Below are 22,380 nucleotides of genomic sequence, written 5' to 3'. Positions count from 1 at the left end.
GCACGCTGCCTGCGAGAGCTGTCTCCCCCCGCCCCCCTCTCTCTCTGACAAGTCACTGGGGCCTTACTTTGTTTTGAAAAATCATTCCTTTTTTTAAAACGAACTGTGTGGGTGTCACTTAATTAATCACTTACTTTCTTGAGCAACTTGGAAACATGACAGAACATGAGCGAAAACCGTGTGTTGGAAGTTTCCGCTTGTACAAACTCACACCCCAAGTCACTTCCCACTGCCCAGAGTGACCAGGTGTGCGCTTGGGGGGAAGACTGGGAACAGGGCGTGTCCGGGCAGCGGCCCAGAGAGGCCGCTCCAGGCGTGGACCCGGGGGCCGCGGAGCACTGGACCGGGTCTCAGCGTGGGGACTATTCCCCACACCACTCGGAGCCGGACAGCAGTCCCCCCACCACCACCACCGTGGGCATCAATCCCTCCCGCGTAAATTAGCACCGAATAGATGTTCCCATAAAATCACTGGAGGGGACAGCAAAGTCTTGCTCTGCCTGGGACACGCCCCTGGCCCTGCCCGGATGTAGGGATTAGGAAAATGGGCCTCGTCCTTTTGTCTCTGCCCCGTCTCCATCCACCGTTCCCTCTCCTCCGTTACTTCCCGAGGGCCTTCTCTGCACTAGGCCTGGCACTAGGCATCAGGGCGCAGAGCCGGGGCAGACAGGGCCCGTTTTCAATACGGCATCCTCCCATGAGAGCACGGCCCCTCACCTCCTGTCCCCAAGCCTTCGTCTCCAGCTGCTTTCCTGCAGGGCAGCCTCCCCATCAGACCTGCCACCAAGCCGGGCGCGGGGGACCCCCAGTCCGCCCACCTCCAGCAACACTGAGCCACCGCTCTGGGTGGCCAGCGGGGGCTGGGACCCTACACCGTCAATGCTTTCGATGGAACTAGTTCTGAGATCCACCCCACCAGTCTCCAGCTTCTTCTGTCCTGTGAGCCAAGCACGCCCTTACTCCACACAGACACGGGGGTATCACTCACACATGACTCCCGCCTACCCCAGTGCCAGGCCTCGGCCGAGGCCAGTGACACCAGGTTCCCTGGGGGCCCCAGTGGCCGTATTTAGAGGACTCTGGGTGTGCGGGACTTCAGCACCTGGTGGTCCCAACCCAACGTGGCCCTGCAGTGTGACGCTGGCCCTCGCCTTCGGAGAGTTACTCTTTATGGTAGGGACAGACACACACACACACAGACGAGTCAACGTGCAGACAGAGAAAGCAGACACAAATCGTGGGACGCAGTCGAGGGAGCAGGCAGGTGGCACAGGTGCACAACAGGAGGCCACCTCTCGGGAGGGTGCCCCCGGCAAGGCTCTGCCCAGGCGGTTCCCAGGGTGGGAAGGAATTGGGGGACTCAGGCCCTGTAGCCGGGAGAGCCCGCCATGCCCTGGTGGCAGCTGAGCGGACCCCGCACGGCAGACAAGAGGGCAGCGGCAGCCCGGGTGGAGGCCAAAGAGTTTGCATTTCTCCCCGGGGAGAGGGCGGGAGGGGGCAGCGGGAAGCCCCAGGACCGGTGTCTGTCTGTCTGTCTGTCTGTTGGCCGCGAACGCGGGCGGATGTACCTGGATGAGAGAGGCCAGCCTCTGCGTCCGTCAGTATTCGCCATGTGAGAGGGGATGCCTCCTCGACCTTCACCACCGCATCCCCGGTGGCTGTCGGAGACGTGAGAACCCACACAGAGGAGGGGACCCACCTCTCCTCAGTCACAGGAAAGGTGCCGACTCCGCCGCGTTTTAAATTCCCAGCCTCCTGTCTCCACCCCGCACGCCCAGCAGACATCGCTGAGGAGAGGACGCGTCCTGTTTAACGGGGCGTCGCGTGCTCACTGCCCCGGCTCTCCGGGGAAGAGCACTGTGGCCGTGGGCTGGCGCTGACAGCTATCATTAGTATCTGTGTCAACTGGAACCCCCCAAAAACATTTCTTCAGGGTAAAAAATAAAAACCCTCCTGTGATTTCTGAGTAATTAACAGTTCGGTCTTCACCACGGTAAAAAAAAAAAAAAAAAAAAGGCTTCCACCTGAAACTAATTTCCTTTTTGGCTACCGAGGCCATTCTCCGAGTGACGGAGGAGAAAGCCCCGCGGACCCATTGAGGGAGCGCCAGTGGGAGGCGACAGCTGGCCGCTCGGGAGGTGAGTGGCCAAGTGCAATTAGCAGCACATACCCTCTTTGTCCGGAGTTGAACTGTTTCTTTCGTCCAAACATCAGCTGCAGCCAAGTCCGACAGCTCAGACCTGCGAGATGAACTCTGCTTCTGGCTGCGGGTGGGGGGTGTGGGGAGCCCCTGACTCCGGCCAGCAGCGGCCCGGCCCACCCTCACCCCCGGCCATGCACCCACAGGCACGTGGGGAAGCCAGGCTCTGAGAGGGGGCCACGGACTGCCCAGTGTCACTGAGCTAACAACCAGTGGACGAGGCAGGAGGCCCGGGACCCTGGTCACCAGGACCCCAGCTCAGCCTCGCTGTCCCCTCTCGGGGCTCCCAACCATCAAACCGCTCCACCGTGGCCATCCTAACAAACGTCCGCTCAGGGCCCCAACGGCCCGGCAGCCGGGACTCCCGCAGGCAGGAGCTGCCCACCTGGCCGGTCTTCCTCACGCCTCTTCTCCTGCTCGTTATTGAACCCGTCGGGTGTTTTTCCCCTTTCCATCCATGTATGCGTTGCTGTCACCTACGCCTGAGACCAGAAGCCACAGGCCTGGGGCGCTCCTGTACCTGGGTGCGGAGGCTGCACGCCCCGGCCCCACCCTGGGGAACTGCCTCCATCCACCGATGCTCAGCAAATATTTGCTGCCCTGTTATCCTTTGAAGCCGGCCAGAATTTGCCTCCCAGTGGATTACAAACTTTCGTCTTCAGCAGAAGCATGAAGACTCAAAGCTCAGAGAAAGGCTGTCTGTGCCACGGGACCCCCTCCCCCCGCCCCACGTTGGTCTACAGTCGGAAGTGGGGACCGGAAGGCCCAGCGTCAGGCTCACTGGGTAAGTATGCTTGTGCTGGGGACCGCGTGTGAGGGGTGGTCAGGGCGGGAGCAGGACCAGGGGAGGCCAGAGGTTAGGAGGCTCGGCTGGGGGGCCATTCCAGGCCGCAGAGGGAGCCAGAAGAGCCAAGGCTGGAGATGGGGGGGGTCTCCTGTGGCTAAAATCAGTGGTCAGGGCCGCAGCATAAAGGTGGGACCAGGGCTACAACAGCGCCCCAGACGCCCACATCCCGATGACCAGAACCTTCTCCGGAGACCTCGCAGCTGTGACTGACCATAGGATCTCGAGATGGAGAGATGACCGTGGACTCACTGGGTGGCCCAATGTCATCACGAGGGTTCTCATAAGAGGGAGGCAGGGGAGGTGAGACGCAGGGAAAGGCCGTGGAATGGCGGGGCAGACTTGGGGGTGATGCAGCCAAGAGCCACGGGATGCGGGACCCGCGAGAAGCTGAGCTGACCAGGAGACACGGTCCCCCCAGAGCCCCGTTCAGCCAGGGACACGGACTGGGACCCCTGACCTCCCGAACTGCCTTGTTTCAGCCACCCCAGGAGCAAGGCGGGCAGACGTGGGCCTGGGTGAGGGGCCGCAGTGCAGACCCCGCCGTCAGGGGGCCGGCCCTGGGCTGAGCTGGGTGGCGGGACTCCCCTCTCCCCAGGGCAAGGTAAGGTGACCGCTCCCTCACCTCTGCTCTCCAGTGTTTGCCGTGGAACGGAGCAAAGCCGGAGCCCCTCAGCAGTCCTGGGCACCCCCCACCCTCCCTGAGGTCCACGGCAGAACAGACTCGCAGCCCAGAGACCCAACCAGCAAAAGGACAGGCATCCTCCGCTCCACCCCGGCAACACGACCCGGCCAGGGCGCCGACCTCCTCCCATAAACCTCAACGCCACGCCACTCTCAGCGGAGACCATGTGCCGTCTGGGGAAGGGGATGAGCCTCCCGTCCCTGGAGGGATTCCAGATGGAATGGGATGACCTCCAAGAGCTCTGGAAACTCTGAGAGACCCCAGGAGTCTATCCCGGGGACGCCTCCTTGGCGACCGTCCCACACACAGTAGGTGCCCACGTGGCGTTTGCTGAATGGGACTTCCCACCCAACAGCTGTCCTGCTGGCAGGGGGAGCCATAAGCAGAGGCCAGCTTCCTGCTCAGGAGACAAGAAGAGACCCATCTGTGACTCACCTCCGGGTTCCTGTCTGACAGCCAGAGCTGGAGGCGGGAGTCTGGAGGCAAAGGCAGTAAAACAATCGGCCTCCCAGCAGAGGGAGTCCGCACAGCCCACGGCCGCTGGCTCCTCGAGAACCGGAGGCTTCACTGCTCGGACCCCGGAAGCCTGCTCCGGCCACACCAGTTCCGGGAGGTGTCAGCCAGGGCTGCGTGGCCCAGACTCAAATCACCACGGAACGAGGGAGACCACGGGAGCCCCACCCCCAGGCCAGGACAGCCACGCTCAGTCACGGCGCCTCCCCCGACTCCTTCCGCCATGTCACCAAGTGCCAGGGCCAGCCCCAGCCCTGCCTGGCCTGATCCGTGGTCCATGTCCACGGCATAAGCTGGACATGAGTGTCCCCAGGAAGGCACCCTCCTCCCCTGCACGTCACCCCAGGACCTGTCACTGCAAAGTTCCACCCACCAGCCTCCTCCCAGAGATTCCCCGGGGCACACACTGACCACAGGACAGCACAGGCACTCTGCAGAGGAGTGCCACAGGCCACGAGTGACATGCAGCAGGGGCCACACACCAGGCACCTCCTTTACTCACAAGCTGTGTGGACATGGGCTTAGCCCCACCCAGAGCCGAGGGGCCCCCGGCTGCCCGGGTCTGGGGCTGAATGACGTTTCCATCACCTTCTCCAGTGGAAATCCCACAGCCTAGAACTGACCCCTCTGGGAAACCAAGGCCCGGAGGAGGGTGAGCCCCTCGGTCAAGGCTGGCGGAGACCCGGGGTGCTGCTCAGCCCCACAGAACTGCCCGCACTGCCCTGCCTAGAGCCCCTCCCCCCGGTCTCCATTGTGTGGACCAGAGTTGGACACGGAGGCTCGGCAGACAGAGAATCTGGGCCCTCTGGCTGAGATGATGGCTCAAGGCGGGCACGTGACCCACGTGAGCATGCGGGACCCAGTTCTGGACCCCACGGGGAAGCCCTGGCGGCCAGCGGCATCCTCTGGCCTCAGTCTCTCACGGGGCCACAGCCCGGGAAGGCTGTAGGAGGCAGGTGGCAGCCCCCGGGGAAGCGGATCCCAGAGAGAGACGCCCAGGCCACCCTGGCCTTGCTGGTTCTGCGAGCCTGTGACCCACTCCCCTCCAGCCAGCTGGTGTCAGGCTCCTGTGACCCGCAACCAAGACTCCCGCTTACGGCACCTGCTCCGTGCCCAGCAGCGCAGGACGACAGGACAGGAAGGGGGGACGGGAAAGAGAAGACGGAAACCCCGCAGGGCCCAGTGACAGGCGTCGCTTCCAGGAGGCCAGACACCGCGCCCGAAGGACAGCGCCCTGAGCCCCCTGTGCTCCGCTCCCATCTCCTCTCTCCAGGAGGCCAGACACCCCGCCCGAAGGACAGCGCCCTGAGCCCCCTGTGCTCCGCCCCCATCTCCTCTCTCCAGGAGGCCAGACACCGCGCCCGAAGGACAGCTACCTGAGCCCCCTGTGCTCCGCCCCCATCTCCTCTCTCCAGGAGAACTCCCTTCCCCCCACTGAGGAGACAGGAATTCCCGGCAAGGGACCCACGGAGACTCGGGACACCCAAAGGGACTCATCCACACAGGCCACTGGGAACATTCTCGATGGAATTATGCAGAAACGGACGTCAGAGAGCGGTCATGCCCGAGGTGCACTACGACAGTGGTCCCCAACCCCTGGGCCGCGGACCGGTACAGGTCCGTGAGCCATTTGGTACCGGTCCCTGAGCCATTTGGTACCGGTCCGCAGAGAAAGAATAAATAACTTACATTATTTCCATTTTATTTTCTATTTAAGTCTGAACGATGTTTTATTTTTAAAAAATGACCAGATTCCCTCTGTTACATCCATCTAAGACTCACTCTTGATGCTTGTCTCGGTCACATGATACATTTATCCATCCCACCCTAAAGGCCGGCCTGTGAAAATATTTTCTGACATTAAACCGGGCCGTGGCCCAGAAAAGGTTGGGGACCACTGCCCTACGAGACAAAAACTGCCCTCACACCTCCTTCCAGGCGCAGCCAGGACAGCTGAAGGGTTACGGACTCTCAGCCGCCCACCCACGCCTGCTCCGCCCCCCATACCTGCCTCCCTCGTAATGGTTTGGCCAACTTGTGCGTGCTTGCCGGGACCTCAGGTGGTGGTCCGCTGGTGAAAAAAGCCCCAGAACAAATGTGTTAGGGAAGGGAACCATCCTGCCTCGGGCTCCTCCTGCTGGGGTCTTCCTCCTCTTGTTCCCAAACAGCCAAGCTAGGCCACCAGCCTGGATGCCCTCCCCTCCTCTCCTCCCGCCACCCTCTCTGGGAAGCTCTCCCCGATTGCTCCAGGGGAAAGTTTCGCTCCTGCAATAGGACACGGTATCCAAGTTAGAATTTATTGGCTTAAGGGAAAAAATGCAGACATGAAATGTCTTGCACAGATGAGTCCGCGGCCCTGACTCAGCCGGCCGTAAACTTCTGGGCATTCGGAAGAGCACAGAATGCCAGGAAGAGCCGGGGAGCACCGAGGTGCCGGCAGCTGGCCGAGCCCCACCCCCTCTGCCTCCCCAGAAAGCCCCCCGCTCCTGAGGCTGGGAGTGGGCAGGCGGCAGACCCCCGAACCCCCTTCCTGGGATCAGAGGAGCTGACACAGGCTGGTGCCAGGTTCGGTGACCGGCATTTAATGCAGTGTGTCATCTCACAGCCGACAGTGTGACAAGGTGGGTACCGGGCACCCCGTTTTATGGGCAAGGACTTGACTGGGAAAGGACAGGCAGCCGTGGGCAGCAGAGCCACCATCCTGCGCACTCCTTCAAGGTCAGGGGCTGGACGCTGGTCCCCAGCCAAATGAGGACATGGGCGGATAAGTATGAAAGGATGACCCTGGCCAGCCGGGGTACTACCCCTGAGTGGCACTCTGCTGCCCCCTACACGGCACCTACCCCCTGACCTCGGAAAAACACCACCCCATCCTGCAGGACGCCCTCCCTGAGCACCGGTTCATAAGGGCCCTGGCTTCCTCACCCCAATTAGAGACCCCCCCCTCTCAGCAGGGGCCAGACTTTGGCCCAACCCCGTCACCCCTTCCAGCTGGCAGAGGGTCCCGCCCAGAGCAGGCTCTCAGTAACTCGCTGCAGAATGAACCAGCCAACCATTCCACAGCCCTCTCCGCACCGTCCTCAGGGGCAAACACAAGTCTGGGCCAAGCCCCCAGAAGCGTCAACAAAAGCTCACAGACTTGTTAGTGAGTGGGGTCACCCTGGCGTTCCGCCAGGCGAGCTTTGCAGGATGGTAAACGGCAGACTGGACGCGATCCCAAACTCACAGACCGGTGCCTGCAGGTCAGCCAGGGGTGAGGCCGGCCGCCGCGGTCAGCGAGCTCTGCCGTCCACTGCTGCAAACAGCTGGTGGGGGAACCAGAAGATTCCACGGGAGGGGCAGATGGCCGCCCTGTTGCCCCACTCGGACCTCTGGCAGCTCCCCTTCCAGCAGGGGGTCTCCAGTGGCTTCCCACGGAGAGGGGCCCCCGGCCAGTGCTGCTCACAGGCTCCCACCCCCGAGAGCACCCAGGAAGGGCCAGCCGAGCCCAGAGGGCGGGGCGGGGCAGGGGCGCAGGGGGCACGCTGAGCAGAGCGTGCCACCAACGCCGGCCCAGCCCTCTGCGTGCGTGGCCTCGGTCCACCACAAGGCCGGGCAGGTCCCCTCGCCCCCCGGAGGGGTGGGAGAGACAAAGCTCTGACAGGTTAGCAGCTGGCCAGGCCGCAGGAAGCCAGGAAGCAGCAGAACGGAGGACACTCGTGGAGGGCCTGGGTTTGACAGTGGTCAGGAAGCTGGGGGCCTGGGGCAGGTGGGGACTGTGCCCTCTCTGTTGTGTGGGTAGACGGGGAGGCAGATGGGCCCAGCCTTCACGCTCTGCCCTTGCCGAGCAGGGCAGGGGAGCCAGGCAGCCTCACAAGACCCCAGACCAGAGCACGGACGGCCACAGGCTCACCCACGGGACTAGAGGACGGGACCGACGGGCAGGGAGGGGACCCTCACCCCACACAGACCCCGGGAACCCTGAGGGAGGCCCAGCACAGAGCGAGCCCAGCCTGGGGTCCTGCTGGGCCCGGGCTGAGAGGGGCTGCAGGCTCCCGGAGAGGAATGCACACATGCTCGGGGCGCAGCAGGCGGGACTCTCGGCCCAGCCCCGGGCCACAGGCCTAAGTCATGTCCTGGGCAGGCGGCTGGGTTTCCTGCTGACCAGAGTGGGCGCTCAGAGACGTCCTGGAGGAGAGGCGTGAGGCTGAAGGACACAGTCTCTGAGGGCTGAGGTGGGCGGGGATGAGGAGGCTGAGTGGGTGGGCTCAGCCTAGAAGCCAGAAAGCCTTGTCCCAAGGTGGGGGCTTCTGAATACTCAAAGATGCAAATGGCCCCTTTCCCAGAGCCCCTCCCCTCCCATCACAGATGGCCGAGCCCACCCACCCCCAGCTCCAAGGCTGAGAGAATGTGTGCTGGGTGGTCTTCTGCTCCTCTCTGCCCACCCCCCAGCCCAGAACAAATGCTGGCACACAGGGAGGGGGCTCAAGAAATGTGTCTGCAGAAGGCCAGCCTTGACTCCAGCCACGTCCCGCCATGGCCCCGCCCCAGCAAACACTCCTGAGTTTTCAGTGGACACGGAAGTTCATGTGGAACTGCTCCGGAAAGCAGGAACCTTGAGTGGCCTGGAGAACTGAGGGCGACTTGCATCCTCCCCCCACATGCCCCGTGGACAGCCCCCAGCACCCCCCACATGCCCCGTGGACAGCCCCCAGCCCCCCCCACATGCCCCGTGGACAGCCCCCAGCCCCCACCCTCCTCTCCTCCCGGCTCAGAGGTCAAGGTGGCCGGAGCCAGACTCAGCCCTGTCTCCCTTTCTCCACAGTACAGAGGGCCAAGGGGGCCAGGCCAGGCAGGGAGGGTCAGTGTGTCCAGGGCTCACACTCCTCATGCCAAGGAGGGCAGTGGTCACTGTTCAGGGAGGCCAGGCTGGGTCCCCCACCCCCGCCCCGGGGGCCGGAGCTGGGGGACGTGGGATCCCGTGGAAGCCAACCCCGCAGTCCCCTTCCCGCGGGACCAGCCCCAAAGGCCAGGGTTTCAGGTTTCCCTGTGGCCACCAGGCCCCCTCGGCTCCGCTCCCGGGAGACAGGGAGAAAGTCTGATTCCATCTGAAGTGTGTCCGGCAACAACTCATCTCGGGAAACTTGTGAGAAAACCAGACGTCAGCGAGAAAGGCCTTCAAGGCTGACCATCTGGGAGCCGCGCCTCACGCCACACTGCTGGGCTCTGCTCTACTTCGGCAAACTGTTCAGGAGTCGGGAAGAAAACAGGACCACGCCGCATTTCCTTCAAGGAAGGGGGCAAATTCTGACTGGCACTGGCTGTGGTCTCCTGGGATGGCAGGAACTGAGGCCCAGAAGGGCTCCGAGCAGCCCAGCAGAATCCCACCCACCTCAAGGGGCCCGGGCCCGGGCCCTCTTCCCCGGCGGACACGGCACCCCGGCACGTGAGCAGGGCCCCCAGGCACCCCAGCACGTGAGCAGGGCCCCCACCCGGCGCCGGCCGAGCCCCGGGAGCCAGTGCACTCCCTCTGCCCAGCCCAGCCCAGCCCCGGCCCTGGGGAGGAGCACAGGGGTGCTGGGGGGAAGGGAGGCCGCAAGGCCCCCAGCCACAGCCTCCAAAACATGGCTCCCTTTACGCCCTTTTAAAGGTGATGCATTGATGTGACTAAAGACATTCATGGACACAGAACCAAGGCCACACAGGCAAAGGCCGTTTTCGAGGCTCCCTCCCAGATGGCGAGGTCAGACCCGGGATGCCCCTGCGAAGCTGGCCCGGAGGACGATGAACAAACAAGGGAGTGAATGAGTGAGTGAGTGACGTAGGACGGACACTCCCCGGCAGCTGCTCCCCAGTTCCCCTGCCTGCCTGCTCTGCCCCAGAGCGCCCTCCACGTCCCAGCCCCTCAGCGCCTTCACCTCTGTTGAAAAGCCGAGCAAAACCATCTCCTGCGTGTTTCCTTCGGTTTCTGCCCGTGAGACGAGGCTGGAACCGGGGAGGTGTTTGAGAAGCCCCGAGTCATTCTGGGACCAGTGTCTCTCACCGCCAAGCACCCGGCTCCCGGCTGAGCCACCCAGAGCAGAGGCCCGGCCGGCTGGCGGGAGGCGGGGACGGGAGGCACCACGGCCTGGCTGTCTGCCCACCACTGTGAGTCCGAAGCCCTGGACTGCTCCCCCGGTCGCCCCGTTGGACAGGGTGCAGACCACCCCACCCCCCAGCCGGGGTCCTCTCTGCAGAGAAGGCATCATTAGCCTCCCGACACGTGGGCTGGGCTAATTAGGGCTGGACAGGGAACCCCAGCTCTGTCACCCACTGATCAGGTGACCCACAGCACCCCAGTTGGGCCTTCCCAAGATGCTCAGCAGAAAGGAAGTGGGTGGGCCTCTGAGCTCACAGTCCCCTCTGGACCTACGACACCCCTACTCTACGACTCTGGTGAGTTCACTGGGCGTCTCCTGAGCACCAGGGACTGGGGGCCACAGAGACCAAACAAATGCCCCTACCCTTAGGGGCCTGCGGAGACCAAGAAGGTGCTGGGGGAGACAGGACACAGGGGACAGGGTTGAAGGGGACAGTGGGAGGAAAGAAACATCATCCCCCCGGGGTCTGTCTGTCTGTCCCCTCTCCTGTCCCACACTCACATCCTACCTCATGTTACCTTCATGTCTACACACGTGTGACTCTGCCTGCTGCTGCTAGCTCCTGGCATGGTAGTGAAAAAAAAAAAAAAAAAAAACCTCATTTTAATATTCTAGTAACTTCATCGCCACAGAATTGACTTCCTTCTCATCCTACACATTTTATGTGATGCTCGTCACGAAAATGACATTCTGACCCACGTCCATGAACTTCTCCAGCCTGGTGGGGCGGCGGGGGCGGGGGGCCGGTTCTGTGGCACAGAGAGAGCGCTAAGAACCCCGATGCCAGGTTGGGGGTGTTCCTAGGAGCCAGACCCACCACGTATCACGGACAAAGAACTGACCGATGCAGGAACCAAATGAACACCCAGGAGCCCCCCCGACGGTCAGATGACAAGTCAGAAAACGGGCCCCAGTGGGGGTAGGTGGTGTTGATGCGACCACAGGAGAGAGACGGGTTTTGCAGCGAGCTCTTTATTTTGACGGAGTGGAGACTGAAGTACTTAGCAGGTCAGGGGGGAAGCCCGTGGGGAGAAGCGCCTCACACAGGTGGCGAAACATGCTTTGAACGTGACAGCAGGCGCTCCCGGCCCGGGCAATCTGTGCCTGGCGAACCCCTCCTGCACCCCGGGCCCGGGCACCCGACCAGCCAGCCTACGTCTGCCTCTGCAGCGTTCCTGGGCCCCAAGCCACAGCCCCTCCCGGAGTCCCACGTGACAGAATCCAAGGGTTCGAAGAGAACAGAAACCGAAGTGACTCCCACCACACAGCCTCACTCTGCGCCCCCGGTCCACGTGGGAGCTCCTCCAAGCCCACCGGCCGGGCGTAGGCTTCTCCGGAGGGTGCAACCTGCAACTAAACTGGCAAGCGGGCGAAACTCAAGGCAGACCCCAGCGTGCGTTCTGCTGTAGCTAAGAAGGCCTCGGGCGCCATCAGAAAATTAACACAAACTTATCACATGACCCAGCCGTCCCGCTTTCTGGGTCAACAGCCAAAAGGCTCCGAAAGCCGGGAACTTGGACAGATATTTCGACATCCAGGTAGGTTCACGCGGCGTCATTCAGGACAGCCAAGGGTAGGGGGGCAGCTCATGTGTCCACGGGCAGACGGATGGATCAACACCTCGTCCGTCCGTACCAACGGGGTATGTGATTCTGCCCTGAAAACCGGAAGAACGCTCTGAGGCCTGCTCCGACAGGAATGAACCCTGAGGACATGGTGCTCGGGACACGGACAGGAGCCAGTCACATGGGACAAGCACTGCGCAGTTCCATCGAGAGCAGAATGGTGGGTGCCAGGGCCCGGCGGCGGGGGCGGGGAGTGAGTGTTCCACTGGGACAGAGTGCCCGTGTGGGAGGATGGCAGCGGTGACAGCAGCACTACCGTGGGAATGTGTCTGATGCCACCGAACGGGGCACTTGATGGAAATGTACGTTATTTGTGTTTCTCCACTAACAAAAAATAATCACAGAGACAAAAAAGGATAAAAAGTATTTCTCGCATGACAAGAAAAAGCACTCGGCTCAAGAGTGGAGGAAAGCACACCACAGCACCTCCCGGACTCCGCGCGATGTGGTCCCGGGCGAGTCCCCTGGCCGCGTGAACCTTACCCCACTTCTCTGCCAGGCAAAGATCATAATCACGGCTGCTTCCCAGGGCTGCCTCCAGGACTGATTAAGATCACGCCAGTGACGCGCCCCGCCCGGCGAGGGGCACGTCCACCGTGGTCGCCAACCTAGCTCGCGGACCGGGAGCCCTGCGTCAATACCCAGACGCGGTGGCGGTGGCGGGAGACCGGTGACACCCGGCACAGAGGCACCGAGGTGAGCCTGACACAGGCCACCTGCCCGGCTGAGGCCAGGGAGATGGTATCTCTGCTCCTGACACTTCGGAAATATGCACGGCACCGAGACCTCATGAAAATAAAATCCCTCTCTGAATGGAAACGGACGTGGACAGAGGCAGCCGCACCCGGCCTGGCTCTCCTCTGACTTTCATTTGAACTTCAGCTCTGAGCCTCGGAAAGGGCGCCGCGCAGGGGGTGGCCCTGCCGGCGTGGGGCGAGCTCGCATCACCAGAAAGGCTCTGCTTTTGAAAAAAAAAAAAAGACTAAGGAAAAAGAGTGCTGTTCTTTTCAGATCTTCAAGCCGGAGTGAGAGAAACTAATTAAATGATTGTCATTTTCTGTGCAAATACGGTGGCTGACTGCTACAGAAATGCAAAATAGAGGGGACTTCTCTGTCGCAGAAGAACATCAGAGATCGAAAAAATAATCTTTTTTTTTCAGCTCTCCAGTGAGAGCTGACATTCAGGTACCCCACTGCATTTTTAAAACAAAGCCCTGGCCAGTTGGCTCAGTGGATAGAGCGTCGGCCTGGTGTATGGACATCCCAGGTTCGATTCCCAGTCAGGGCACACAGGAGAAGCGCCCATCTGCTTCTCCACCCCTCCCCTCCCCCCCCCACTCCCTCCCTCGAACAGCCAGGGCCTCGGTTAGTTTGAGTATGGCCCTGGGCACTGAGGGTAGCTCAGTTGGTCTGAGCATCAACCCCAGACAGGGGTTGCTGAGTGGATAATCAGGGCGCATGCAGGAGTCTGTCTCTCTATCTCCCCTCCTGTCATTGGATAAAGTGTCAACCTGGACCGCTGAGAGGTCACTGGTTCAAAACCCTGGGCTTGCCTGGTCAAAGCACATATGGGAGTTGATGCTTCCTGCTCCTCCCCTTCTCTCTCTCTCTCTCTCTCTCTTCTCTCTAAAATGAATAAATAAAATCTTTTAAAAAACATTTTTTTTAATGACAGAGCTTAGTTGGGATAAAGATGCTGACCAGTGTGAAGTGTCCGGCCCGTGGGGCTCAAACACGGAGGACGCTGCTGCTGCCCTGGGCGGCTCTCCGCCCCTAGCCGGTCACCCGCGGCTGGAACACAGTGTATGCCTGCGGCCGACAGGCCAAGCCGCGAGCAGGTCAGGGGCTGCACCTGTGTGGACCTGCTCAGGAGAAGCCGCGGTCCCCACGGGCCACTGGGAGGACCCACCCGGAAGAGCCACGAGCTGAACGGGGCCACTTGTCAGACTCTGGAGAAGCCGCGGTCCCCACGGGCCACTGGGAGGACCCACCCGGAAGAGCCACGGGCTGAACGGGGCCACTTGTCAGACTCTGGAGAAGCCGCGGTCCCCACGGGCCACTGGGAGGACCCACCCGGAAGAGCCACGGGCTGAACGGGGCCACTTGTCAGACTCTGGAGAAGCCGCGGTCCCCACGGGCCACTGGGAGGACCCACACGGAAGAGCCACGGGCTGAACGGGGCCACTTGTCAGACTCTGGAGAAGCCGCGGTCCCCACGGGCCACTGGGAGGACCCACCCGGAAGAGCCACGGGCTGAACGGGGCCACTTGTCAGACTCTGTAAATACCTCGCTCTCTGGAGGCCAGGAAAGCAACAGCGGGGGACCCCCAAACAGCAGACAGTTTACAAGCACACCCTCACGTCTTCCCGAACGGAAAGGCTCCGTCCCAGCTCATTTATTTCCTCATCACTCCAAAGCCGTTCTCCCCAAGGTCCTCCGCGGGAGTCTGAGCCTGCCTCTGACGAATTAGAATAAAGTAAAAATTAAGTAACGGCCGTCCTCTAGAAGGGCCGTGGGGGCACCACCGGGCGGCGGTCTGACCTGTGGGGGAGGGGAGGGCGGAAGAACGATGCTCATGTACAACCTCTTTAAATGACTCACGCAACGACGAATTAAACGGCCGCCTTAGTGAAGTAAAAGGAGATGTGTGCAGCGTGGTCGGGAACTCTACGAATGGGGCCGTCTCCCCGGCCTTCCAGCCAGAGGTTGATGACTGACGGCCGTGCCCCTTCTCTGCCCACAACGCCACAGGCTCTCCCTCCCCCTCAGCCTCTTCCTCCCACCATCCCACCCACCTCCTCAGCCCTGGTGACGCCGACTCTACTTGTCCTTCAGAGCTGCTGGATCACCACTTCCTCCAGGAAGTCCTCCCTGACTTCCCCAGGGCAGATTTGCAGGGCACCAGGATAGTCCACAATGAATTCCTGTCCAGGCCAAACGTCTCACCAGGACGGGATCTATGACTGATGTTGCTCATCACTGTGTCCCCAGCACCTGACAGACCCTCTAGAAAGTTGGGGGGCTAATATGAGGCCTCCTCTCACCTGGGGCTCTCAAACTTCCTGTGGTAAAGAATACATAACACCATCCTGGGTCACCCTGGCGGGTGTCCTCCTAAGTATGACAGTGCCGGTGTGCATGCCGAGACTTTCCCAGGGCACATCCGTTTCCACTGTCACCTGTCCCACAACACAGCCATCCTTTTCTCTCTCATGCTTGACCCAGCCGCCCGGCCCAGGGTCCCCAGTGGGCCTGCCAGGTGGCTTCCTGACAGCAAATTTGACAGGTGCTCAACACTGGTCACCACATCACTTGACCTGTCTGCCTCTGTCTCTTATCTGGTGGCCCCTGGTCACCTCCAGGACTGCAAGACAAAGACACGGCCTACCGCACTTTGTTACTGTAGCCCCGGAAAGCTAGTGCACCTGTCCCCAAGGACTTGACATCGAGCAGGTGCCATGATCCAATTCACCCCGTCAGAGGCTCCGTGCTCCCTCTCTGGCCCCCGGAGCAGAGAAGGTGGAGGGGCCATCAGCTCAGAATCACCCCTGCATGTACCTCCTCTGGACACCCCCAGCCCTATAGACAGAGCGCAGAACAGATGCAGAAAGCGGAGAGAGGGGCTGCTGATCTGCTGATCGGCCGTGAAAATGCTACCAGAAGCTCATGTTCAAGTCCGTCCAACATCAAAGTTCAAGTGCCGTGAGGAGAGGCGCCCGGGCGAGCTGCACTAAAAATCGCACAATGAGCACATGACCTCCCCCAGAAACGGTAATCCCTGGGGCAGGGCACAGCACCACCCCACCGAGGTGACGTGAGGCCTCGACCCCAGAGGCACAGACCAGGGCTCTGCACCCGCCTTCAAATCTCCTCTCTGCCTCCGAGGGCGGCTCAGGAGACACATCCTGGGGCCTCTGCCCAGCAGCTCGGGCCCCACCCGCCGTAGGCTCACAGGTCTCAGTGAAACATTCGTTTCACACATGACACGTTGTTGCTACAGCGAAACCTCAGACAGAAAGGCAGTGTGTGCTCCAAGGCAGTCCGCGTCCACATCTCCACGGGAGCGGGCGGAGACCGAGTGCTGGGGGGGGGGGGGCACAGAGGTGGCCACGCTGCCTCCACGGTGGGGGGGCCCTTCTCAGAAAGGCCCGAGCCCCGCAGGTGCCCTACACCACCATTTTAACACGTCTATCCCTCTCATCAAATGCTTGCTTTTCATGTCGAAAAACACCTGACACGGGAAAGCGAACACGTGGTCTCGCCTCACGTGCCCCCCCCCCCCCCGCCCGCGGAGAGCCCTTCCCGGGGTCTCGGGACCTGGGCAGACCGGGTGACAGAAGAAGCGTGGTTTTGCTTCCTGCCTGGTTCCAGGGCTCACGCCTCTTCTGAGCTTTGCCAGAGGGCAGTCTGCTCTTCCGGGGAGAACTCGGTCCCCCTGGGCCGCTCCTTCCAGAGAAGGGGCGAGGGGGGTGGGAACGGGGAGGTGTTCCATGGCTCAGCATGTCCTCCCTGTCTGGGTTTCCTTACTCGCAGACGCTGAAACTGCAAACAGTACTGGGGTACCTGGGCTTCCGCCCCCCGAGGGTCTGCTCAGTGCCAGGCAATGCCCTGCTCCCCACACAGCACACACACCCTGCCTTTTCCCGGTGGCCAGAGGAGAGATGATCTCCCCTTCTGGACTCGTCACCCCCCAGCAAGAAAAGCCAGCACCCCCATTCCCACTCCCCACTCCCCACTCCCCTCCTGGCACTCACCTGCCAGCAGCCAGGACACGGGTCCCCCCAGCCCAGCCACAGTCCCCAAGGAGCAGCACCAGGTGGGTTCCTCTGACAGGCACCCCCCAGGACCCCAGCCCCGCTGGTCCAAGCCCCCTCCTCACACTGTCCAAGGAAGCTCCCGGCTACCAGTCTGTGTGCTCGGAATGGGGGGGGACCTAAGGCACTGGTCCCACCTCGGGGGCTAGTCTGCAGTGTGTCCCTCTCTCCCCTCTTTCACCCCCTTTCCCTCCCTGAAGCTGAAATAACAGAGAAGCTCAGTGAGCTGAGGGACCGACAACCTCTGCCGGCTGGGGTGGGAGGGTGGCCGCTTTAGCGATCTGGCCACAGGGCTGACGCTCACGTTACTTGTTCCTTTAAGTGACGGGCTGCCGGTTACCCTTCCCTCCGTAAATTACAACTGACCACATGGGACACGGCTTGTTCTCAAGTACAGGACCCAGCGGCACGTCTCGGGTCTGACCCCTCCCTCCAGGTGCAGATGGGGAGGACCCCTCGGGCTCTTCTAGGGAGGCAGCACCTGCTGCCCTCTGTGAAGCACCCCCTGGGCACCCCCTGGGCACCCTGCTGGCCCGCTGCTGGGTGGAGACCCAGGAAATCAGCCCCACACCACCCCCCTGCCCAGGGTTTCTAAGTCTGGCTGGAAAATGTCAGAAATCGCCAAACACCAGAGACTTGTCCTCTGCACAGCAGCCCCCGGGGGGGGGGGCGAGCCTGGGCTCGGGAACAGTCACGCCCGTCACACGCTGCCCCCAACGTAGTCAGCCACCCCCTCTCCCGCCTCCAGCAGAACCCTCAGCGAGGAGGAGCCCCGTGGGCTGGACAGAGGAGGGGGTGAGAGGGCTGCTCAGCCCGGGTCACACCCCTTTCCTGGTGAGGGTCGCCCCTAGGCTCCCAGTCCTCCCCTCCCAGAGCATGCCAGGGTCCTGGCCCTGGGCTGCCCCCTCAGAACTTTGGGGAGCAGTGGTCAAGGATGGCAGTTGGGAGTCAGGCACCAGGGGAGACCCCTGTGAATCTTCCATTGCCATTTCTCTTACACACACACGCAGCTGCCACCATCTGACACCACCTGACACCACCACTCCTCTCCTCAAACTGTGATGACCCACTCGGGCTGCCTGGAGGTGACTCCAGCATGACCATCAGTCATCTCGAGTGGGGCAGGGTGGGCGCAAGGGAAGCAAGGCAGGAAGCAGCCCCCAAGGGGAGAATATTAGGGTGCCCGGAAGCCCTGAGACACACCACCCAAAGGATGGGGTGGGACCAGAGGGGCGGGAACCACCACCCTGGGGGAAGGAGACTCTGGGAACCCTAACAGAAGTGGCTCTGCGGGGAAAGGGATGTCTGGTCGAACTTCCAGCTGGAGCAAGGCCGACGTGGCAGGGAGGGTGGTAGGGGCACGGAGTCTGCAGCCACGGGTGTGGAGCGCAGGGATGGCACCCAAACTCAGGGGGTAGTCAACCCCAGGCATCCGGGATTGCCCCGTGTTGGGACGTCAAGGCAGCCGCGGGTCATGCGAGGGTAATCAGGGAGAGGGGTGGCCACAGAACTGGACACCAAGCTGACCAGGGAAGTCCTGGAGCCCTTAGAGGTGCCATGAGAGGTCGGGGTAAACCAGGGTGAAAAGAGTCCCAAAGCCAAAAATCCCAGAACGCACCCCTGAGCAGACAAGGTGGGGTCTGACGGTGACTGAGACGCAACACCGAGTTGGGGGACAATCCTAAGGGGCCTGGGGGCACCCCAAGGTGGCCATGGTCCAGAAGCCTCTGGAGACAACCCTAACCCCCATAACCTGGCATCTGGAGGTCATTAGGGGAGCACCCGAGGTGCCTCAGGGTCCCGGAAATCTGGAAATATCCCCCGAGGTGAAGCATGGTGCTCACATATCTGAGGACCTCTCCCCAAGTAACTGGTGGCCAGAGGCCAACAGGGGCGCCTACGAAGTGACTCGAGTCTGCAAGTAGCGAAAATCGCCCGGGGTGACCGCCAGGCGGTCCAGAAGTAGGGGTCCAACGTGTCCCTGGGCAGGGGTCCCGGGATGCGCGGAGGTCACTTACGCTGCTGTTCTGGCCCGTCCAGTGCACCATCGCCTGGTTGTGCGACGCGTCTCCCTTGAGCACGAACGACGTGCTGATGAGCGGGACCTGCGCCTGCGAAGCTTCTCCGGCCACCGGCGCCGCCCGCGCCCAGCGCCCCTGGCCCGCGGCAGGGGCTTCGTCCTCGCCGGGACCCGCAGCAGGAGCCGGAGCGCCGGGCTCAGTGCCGCGCTCCTGCCCGTCCTCGCCGCCACTAAGCAGCGCGCGCCGCGCGAGCAGGTTCGGCAGCGATCGGGTCAGCCGAGCGCGGGGACCCAGGCGCCCGGGCTCGGGGGAGCGCCCCGTCGCCCCGCAGGCGGCCAGCAGCAGCAGCAGCAGCAGCAGGAGCGGCCGCGAGCGCGGCGAGCGCGGCGGCGGCTGCGCTTCGGTGCTGGGAGCTCGGGCGGCGGGGTCAGGGCCCTTCGGGGCGCGCGGGGGCCTCCGGTGCGCCATGGTCGCTGAGGGGCGGCGGCGGGGCGGCGCGGCGCGGGAGACCGCGGCCAGGAGAGCCGGAGGGCGCTGGGGAGCGCGCGAGAGAGCGCAGAAAAAGGAGCGGGCGAGGGGAGGGAGCCGGCGGGAGGAGGGGACTCGCAGTTCCGCCGCCGCCAACGCGCAGCCGAGGGCGCACCGCCACCTATCGGCCGGCCCCGCGCCCGCCCCAACAAGCACCGAAACATCAGGGCCCGGCCGGAGGTCTTAGGGAGCGGCCCCACCCCGCACAGACACAGAGCCCTTTCCTCCCTTCCTGGTCCTTCCTCCTCTCCGTCCTCTCTCCTTCCCCCTCCCTTTCTTCCTGGATTTACGGAGCACTCACTCTTGGCCAGCCGCGGCCTGCCGGCCCGGCCCACCAGGCTGCTGGGATACAGTGGGGGCTGCCAGCCAGTTGCCAGACCCTGGCACTGACAGTCGGATAAGGGAAGCCGACCACACCCAGGTGGGCACGTTTATGAGTAAGTAACTCCGGAGAGCCCGGACTAGGACACAGTGTGCGTGTGGAGTTTTCTCCTGCGGGAGCCTCCGAAGAGCTGGCCATGGGGACAACTTAGAACCATGAAGATCCAGGAGGGGCACCTTCTGGGCAGCGGGAGGCACTGCCAAGTGGAGGCTGCCCCCTCAGAACCTCTCTGGCAGCCACTCCTGCAGCTCAGGCTTCAGAGCCTGCAGACAGTGGCTTTATGTCCCAACTCCCAGGGCCACCAACGGGCAGCCCTGAGCATAAGGACAGACAGCTGGGTAGAGGGAGAGGGTGAAGCCCGAGGCCCCACCCAGGGCAGAGCCTGGCAGGTCAAAGTGAAGAGTGCAGAACGCCCCCCCCCCCCAGTTCATGGGTTCCTTTAGACAGATCTCAGTGTAACCTCACTGAGCACCCACCATGGGATCGCCTATTGGCCTTGGAGAAAAACATGGGGGGGTGTTTGCATCCTCCGCCAGGTCAGGGGTCACCCTGCCCCCATCTTCCCACAGAGGCCCCTACATTCAGTGAAAACCCTCAGGGTCAGTGACCCTGTCACTCCAGCGTCCCAGCTGGATCTCTGCTCCGGGGAGAGAGAGAGAGAGAGCAAAGGAGCCTAACAGGGCAGACAGCACAGCCTGGACACTGAGGGAAGAGAGTGGGGTTCCCCCCCAGGCCCTCTCTTCCGCTTGTTCACGGCCCCCCCCCCCCAACCCCTCTCATCAGAAGTCATATCCAGGAACCGTCACCAGGGCTTGTCCCTGCCGGCGCTGGGCGGGGCGGGGGCGGGGAGTGAGGGAAGTTTGGCTAGGTGCCTAGGAGGGTCTGCTCCCTTGGCATGCACCCTCACCCCCTCCGCGGTGTCAGGGTGTAAATTTGCAACCTGTCAGGTTCTCCTCTCCAGCTCAGGGGAGGGAAAGGGAGCCAGCAGCTGTGGGCACACCTGGTCCAGCACAGGGGGTGGAGGAGAACAGGAAAGGGTCAGTGCCAGGCTAACGGGAGGGAGGGGCAACAGGCAACAGGGAGGCGGAGCCAGAGAGAGGCTGGCGGCAGACCTGGCTGGCGGGGAAGACTGCTCTTGGTCTGAGAGCTGCAAAAGCATCACCCACACACAGATCCACCCCCACCGCCCCGGCCGACCCCATCTCCCCAGAGGCCAGGTCGCTAAGGCCTCTTCCCGGTCGTGTGCTTTTTGTCTCAGTAAAGGAAGACATCGAAGTCCTGTCCTCAAGAAAACTCGACAGTGACAAATTATTAGTCACTGTGCTGGGCACTTTGGGGGGGGGGGTGTCCCGGAAAAGAAGACAGGACCTCAGCTCTTGAGAGGAAGGGGCTGTGGGGGGTCATATTTAATTCTCACGACCAGGCTGTGGGGTAGGTACGATTGTCCCCATTTTACAGACGAGGAAACAGACTCGGAGAAACAAGTGCCCAAGGTCAGCGGCTGGGCATGTCAGAGGCCAGACTCCAGCCCTGTTTTCGGGCGGTGGTCTGGGCCTGGGGAAGGGAGGCTGCTCACAGGGGAATGCCCGCACTGATCCAGGTGGCAGCTGCAATGACAGAGGCTGGCACCTCCGGGACGGCTCCCAGGCCTGGCTCTGTCCTTGGCGGAAGAACTTGACCCTCACAGCAGCGATAGGCATGGATGCTGTTGCCCCAGAGTAGAGATAAAGGTGGGGAGTCACGCAGGGGTTCAGGAATTTACCCGAGGGGTGCAAAGGCCCAGGTCCCCTGTACCAGCTGGGTGTCCTAAGAGAGATGCTGCACCTGTTCCCTAGGTGACCACCTGCCCAGGGGGCCGCACTGCCCTGACTCGGGGGTTCTCAACATGCTGGCCTGGGACCAGCAGCAGCAGCAGCATGAATGGGAACTGGTTAGAATGCCGATTCCTGGGCCCTTCCAGAGTTACTGAGCCAGAAACCCAGAGCTGGGGTGCTTGGGTGGTTCTGAGGACATGCCCCCCAAGTCTGAGAGCCGGAGCTGAGTCCGCAGGGGTAGCTGGGATGCACGGGAGAATCGCGTGGAGACCAGGGGAATACCGACACCCAGGCCCGCCCCACGCGTGCCCCCTCCCTTACTGGGCACAGAGCCCTGCATCTGGGCCTCTCTGAACGCCCCAGGGGATCCGACTGCAGCCAGCCTCGCGCCCTGCCCACAGCGTGGGTCATTACAAGGGTTCCTGAGAGAACAGATGCTCATACCTGGTGCAGGACTCGGCCCTGGTCATCCGTGCCCTTCCAGAGAAGTTAGGAGGCCCCCCTGAACTCCAGTCCAAACCCTTTAGCTTCAGACTCAGACTTGCCTCCCACCCACCACCACCAAGGAGAAGACTCCTCTGTCTCCCGCGTAATCAGACTGCCTGCTCATTACCCCTCAGGCTTTTTAAAGTGATTGACGGTCTCCCGTGATCACATCTTCATTTGTCTTCATAAATGGGGCAGAGCTCAACTGTGTGCCTCGCCGGTGGGCCCACCTCAGAGATAGATGGTCCAGGCGTCCACGAGCGGTCCTCCCGGGGACGCTGGGGACCCAGCAGGAGGAGTACTGAGGGGACAGGCTTGTCGGGGTGCCGACTCCACAGAGGGGAGTCC

At 62.3% G+C, this 22,380-nt stretch overlaps 1 protein-coding gene across 2 annotated transcripts in view; it reads right to left on the bottom strand.

Moving 5' to 3' along the window:
- Positions 1-19,358, bottom strand: part of SORCS2 (sortilin related VPS10 domain containing receptor 2) — a 368,252-nt gene extending 348,894 nt beyond the window's left edge. Inside the window, exon 1 of one of the 2 annotated variants that reach the window (XM_066233323.1) lies at positions 18,820-19,358. In XM_066233323.1, coding sequence (XP_066089420.1) covers positions 18,820-19,290 — 471 coding nt within the window. In that variant the 5' untranslated portion in view covers positions 19,291-19,358. The remainder of the gene's footprint in view (positions 1-18,819) is intronic. The other variant, XM_066233322.1, reaches the window with a different exon arrangement.
- Positions 19,359-22,380: the final 3,022 nt, after the last annotated feature.

This window comes from Saccopteryx bilineata, chromosome 5 (assembly GCF_036850765.1).
Source record: "Saccopteryx bilineata isolate mSacBil1 chromosome 5, mSacBil1_pri_phased_curated, whole genome shotgun sequence".
Lineage (NCBI taxonomy): Eukaryota > Metazoa > Chordata > Mammalia > Chiroptera > Emballonuridae > Saccopteryx > Saccopteryx bilineata.
This window is presented reverse-complemented; position numbering and strand designations above follow the sequence as displayed.